This window comes from Penaeus monodon, chromosome 39 (genome assembly GCF_015228065.2).
Source record: "Penaeus monodon isolate SGIC_2016 chromosome 39, NSTDA_Pmon_1, whole genome shotgun sequence".
NCBI classification, from domain to species: Eukaryota; Metazoa; Arthropoda; class Malacostraca; order Decapoda; family Penaeidae; genus Penaeus; species Penaeus monodon.
In genome coordinates this window covers 24,257,933-24,262,892 of record NC_051424.1, presented here as the reverse complement: position 1 = coordinate 24,262,892, position 4,960 = coordinate 24,257,933, and the positions used below count along the sequence as shown (strand labels likewise).

At 35.5% G+C, this 4,960-nt stretch overlaps 1 protein-coding gene across 1 annotated transcript in view; it reads right to left on the bottom strand.

Annotated features, from left to right (window-relative positions):
• Positions 1–532: 532 nt before the first annotated feature.
• LOC119597197 (MTOR-associated protein MEAK7-like) overlaps positions 533–4,960 on the bottom strand; it is a 7,137-nt gene continuing 2,709 nt past the window's right edge. The window contains 4 exon segments of the mRNA XM_037946722.1: positions 533–4,060; positions 4,455–4,469; positions 4,471–4,632; positions 4,873–4,960. The exon segment at positions 4,873–4,960 is cut by the window's right edge and continues 34 nt beyond it. Coding sequence (XP_037802650.1) covers positions 3,944–4,060; positions 4,455–4,469; positions 4,471–4,632; positions 4,873–4,960 — 382 coding nt within the window. The 3' untranslated portion in view covers positions 533–3,943.

The following is a 4,960-nucleotide window of genomic DNA, read 5'->3' as shown; positions in this document are numbered from 1 at the left end:
GGTGTGGTGTGTGTGTGTGTTTTGTGTGTGTGTGTGTGTGTGGGGTGGTGTGTGTTGTGATTGTGTGTGTGTGTGTGTGTTGTGTGTGTGTGTGTGGTGTGGTGATTCATTGTGTGTTTTGTGTGTGTGTGTGTGTGGTGTGTGTGGGGTGGTTTGTGTGTGTTGTGTGTGTGTGTGTGTGTGTGTGGTGGTGTGTGTGTGTGTGGTGTGTGTGTGTGTGTGTTTTGTGTGTGTGTGTTGGGGGGTGGGGTGTGTTGTGTGTGTGGGGGGGGTGTGTGTGTGTGTGTGGGTTTTTTTGTGTGTGTGGGGGGGTGTGGGGTGGTGTGTGGTGTGGGGTGGTGTGTTGTGTGTGTGGTGTGTATGTGTTGTGTGTGTTGTGTGGTGGTGTGTGTGTGGTGTGTGTGTGTGGTGTTGTGTTTGTGTGTGTGTGTGTTGTGTGTGTGGTGTGTGTGTGTGTGTGTGTGTGTGTGTGTGTGTGGTGTGTGTGTGTGTTTGTGTGTGTGTATTTTGTGGGTTTTGTGTGTTGTGTGTGTGTGTGTGTGTGTGTATGTGTTGTGTGTGTGTGTGTGTGTGTGTGTGTGTGTGTGTGTGTGTGTGTGTGTGTGTGTGTGTGTGTGTGTGTGTGTGTGTGTGTTGGTGTTCGAGTTTGAGTTTGAGTTTGCATGTATACAAGTCTGTGTTTGTATGTGTGTTTGTATGTGCATGTTTTTGTGCATACTTGTGCTTTTGTGTGTGTGGGTTTGCATTTGTGCATTTGTAAGATAGGGCTGTGGGTGGCGGGTGAGTATGTGGATATGTATGCAGATGTGTGTATATGTCAGTGTATACATACGTGTATTACATTAAATTTTTACATAAAATAACTAACAACAGACCAGAAATAAATCTTCACAAGGATACTCTGGTCTTCTTACTCCCTTACAAGTCAGACTAGATTTCCAACATTTGTTTTCATTGTGAGAAAGACTTCTCAATCTCTTTATTAGTTCCACTGGTAGTTTATGCAGATTGACATCCACTAACTCATGGCATTTGGTTTAGAGCAAATAGAAATGGTGCTTACAGTATATCTAGCTAGCTAAAATGATTTCAGATCTGGACACTAGGTTCCTACTTGAAAATGTTTTTGAAACAAACAAAGACCTATTCTCTACTGTGCTTGGCAATTGAGCCTAAACCAGCATTTCAAAACATATGCTTCAACATGAACAAAGAGACTATGATGTTATAAGCAAATACTTCAGGTTCTCGTATAACATGACTAAGAGCTACTTAATACCTGATAAAGAACACAGTTTATCAGTATTTACCTGCATATACCTGTAACAACAAGACAAAATATTCATGACAAGCATGAAACACCACACCTATTAATTCTTTAATATCAATCTTCATCTGTGCACCAGAATTTCATTTTGCTCTATGCCAGATGTTGTATTGTCACAAGTCAAACCAAATTGGTCAAATGCCTTTGCATGGGCAATTTGTGCTGATTTAAACTGATTGTTTTTACACTGATCTGAAAATAACAATCAATCTAATGAAAATTCTGTAGTTATTGCAATATAATATATCTACTCATTAACACATGATTTTTTAAATGTTAAGACTAACAAGTCTCAGACTTAAAATGAGGTGACACATAGATAAGTTCCACTGAAGAGGATAAGATATATGCCAAGAGACCCTTAATGAGTAAATATACTCTGTGACGACAGGAAAACTGGAGACACAGGAGACAGGAAAGTTATCCATACACAAGAGGCAGAAAGATATCTGTAACATTACCCTCATGATTTCTTGTTATTTGGTATACTTTATGTCAAAAGATTATCTACATTACAAAAAGATAAGGAGAGAATAAAATAGAATGATTCCCAAACTCTTGTATGAATGAGTCTCTGAAAATATATATAAACTATTGCACTCTTAATAGTAACTTTTCCTTATTTGTACAATGTACACCTAAAAGCAGTTATACTATGGGCAAGAAGTTACCAGTTCACTTAGCAACAGCAAAAAATGAATGGAAAAAATAGAATGGGCCATCAAATGGACTACACTGCAAGGCAGGTTTTATCATTACAATTATAAGTATTGTTACAAAGAATTAAAGGAACAAAAAAAAAAATATCCATATCTATCAAATGCACTGTTATATACACCTAAACATTACTATGAGTATTACTTTTCAATTTTTTTTATTACAATATCAAAAATAAATGAAACTCACAACCTATTTGGATTCACACTCACAGCACAACTGCACCACAAATGCACCTTCATGGCAAAAATAAATACACAAAAAAAAAAACATAACACTGGCCCATCAAAATATCTTGGAGGAACCGCTGATCATTTTGAAACACAATGGCAAAGGTATAATTTGAATTTTTTAAAAGTGTAGCCTATTTAGTTTCAGGTGGCCCCAACCCTGCATTAAGTACCTAATAAGATGCTATTTTTTTCTCAAAGAAGAAAGTGCATTGCTGTCAATTACCCTGTGTCTTAGCACCTAAAGGGCATGTTCACAAGAGCAGTTCAACAGAATTTGCAATATCACACAGGTTGAATTGTGAGAACTCAAGCATGGTTTTATGATCTTCAACAATATTAATTCTGTATACTTTGCTGATATATTTAATTCTATACACTTCAAAGATATTAAGTCTGTACACTGTTATATCTGCTTGTGACTTACATTTACATTAGTTCTGACAAGTTCTTAAACTATACCTACAAAACCTGTAAACTGCGAGGGCTGTGCATTTCTCTCATAATTTCTCATATATGAGTAATAAATTAAATCCATGATGAAGGTATACAAGAAAAGGATAACAAAAATATGGAAAACCTAACAAAGTCTATAAATATTTATATAAAAAAGAATAGGGAATATATAATAGTATGTTTATTATAGCAAAATAAAACAAAAATATTACATTGATGTTGGATATAGGGACAAAAGGCAAATATCCATAACTGTCAACACAACACAAAACAGCTAAGTCTTTTACTCTCTAACTATATCAAACTAAAGACTTAAATTCATCTGATATATATGTATATTTGTTGGCATTTCACAAGGCTCAAAAAAGTGACAAGGATGTACACTGGATCTGCTTGAGAAAACAACCATCACAGTCTACAGGTTAAATAAAGGCAGTAATCATATCACCTGTACCATCGTCTGTGTTAGGAAATGCAGAATATTGTTCAAAGGCAGATTATCAGGCTATGTTGGAATGTGCATCTGGAATGTATATATCAAACATTCTGTTTACACTTATGGAAAAAAACACAATCTCAAAATCTAAGAAAGCAGTTTTCCTTTCCTCTAGTCTATAGAATCTGTAGTTAATTTTTATTAGCCTACACATGGAAGTCAGTGGTTCCAATAAATTTCAAGATGTCAGCTTTAAAAAAATGTAAAAAAATTAACAAATCAATGATAAAAAATGATTGCTTTCTACAATTCACTCTCTTCTATCAAAGTTTCTACAAATATACTTTTCTACACACCACATGGCGCACAAACAGCATTACACACATCACATACAAAATTTTGTGGCATCGACCTTCAAAACAAATGATTACAAATAACAGTGCTGTAATGATCCAGAGGAACACCTTTCCTTGAAATGAAACACCCAAGAGATGAGGAAAAAATCAACAATGGGTTCTTTAAGATCTTAAAGAGTTCTACAGCTTTCTTCCCTTGCACAATCAGGTTTTTACTTGACAGTATGAACAAAATATTTAGCTACCATCAGTCACATTTCTCCACAACTGCCTACTGCAAAAAATGCAAACATAAAATCCACTACTTCCTACACAACAAAATATATCTACTAGATAAACATCTATCCTTAGTACTGTGACATTCAAGCTATTTGTACCTAGTCAACACCTGTTCTATATGCCTTTGGACAAGGGAAAGGTCTTAATCACTCTCTTCAGCTTCTCGCAAACCTTCACTGACTCGAGTCTTGCCAATCATGTCAAGTAGAGCTTGGGCATCTGGGTTCTTGTCCAGTGCACTCCTCTGCCGAGTTCCCTCCTGCGTTTGAAAAAAAAAAAAAATTACAGTATGAGGTTATATGTTTTTTGTTAGTTGTGATGCACTTAGTTTTAAGAGAAAAAGAGAAAAAAAAATCAATTTAAAAATGATATCAAAATAATTACTGCTTTTAAACATACATAAGAAATATATATATTTGTACATAGTTATATAAATACACCTATGTACATCTATAGCTCTATATCACATACCTATATCTATATATCTGTGTCTAGATATAAACATTTTTATGGTGATATCTCACATGAAATAATTTAATTTTGGGAGGGGGCACAGTGATATTTTTCATGCTTTAACAAAAAATATAATTTTGGTATCTCAGGATTAGAAGTGAAATGCACTTTTATGGAACTTAACACTCCCTACTACTTACTTCATCAGAATCTTCCGTCCTCTGGACCAACAGCCCACACTTCAATTCCTTGAATTTCCAGCTCTTGGTGGGGGGAGAGGGGAGGGCTACGGAAAGTGGTACAGGTGGGAGCCACAGTTCCCTTGCCGAAGTCATAATCAAGCCAGAATCCAAACAACTCTTCTCTGCCACCCATGCCCTGTAAACAGAAAACCAGACCCACAATCAAGTCATTGAAATGTTAAGCCTAAAATTGACTAAGAAACGTACAGATGATATGTCTTATAATATATGGAGTATGATTTGAAATTACATACAAAACATCTTTATAATACAAATCCTTAATGTAAATACATATGCTAAGAACTCCCACTAACCTTTAACAAAGAGAATAATATCATACATATATAAATAGCAACAACTCTGACAATTATCTTACCAGTCCATTAGGCATGGTATTTTTCTCTAGATAGTTGAGGTACATATAATTTCCATTATAGCCTGTGGAACGAAATATGCCAGTCTGG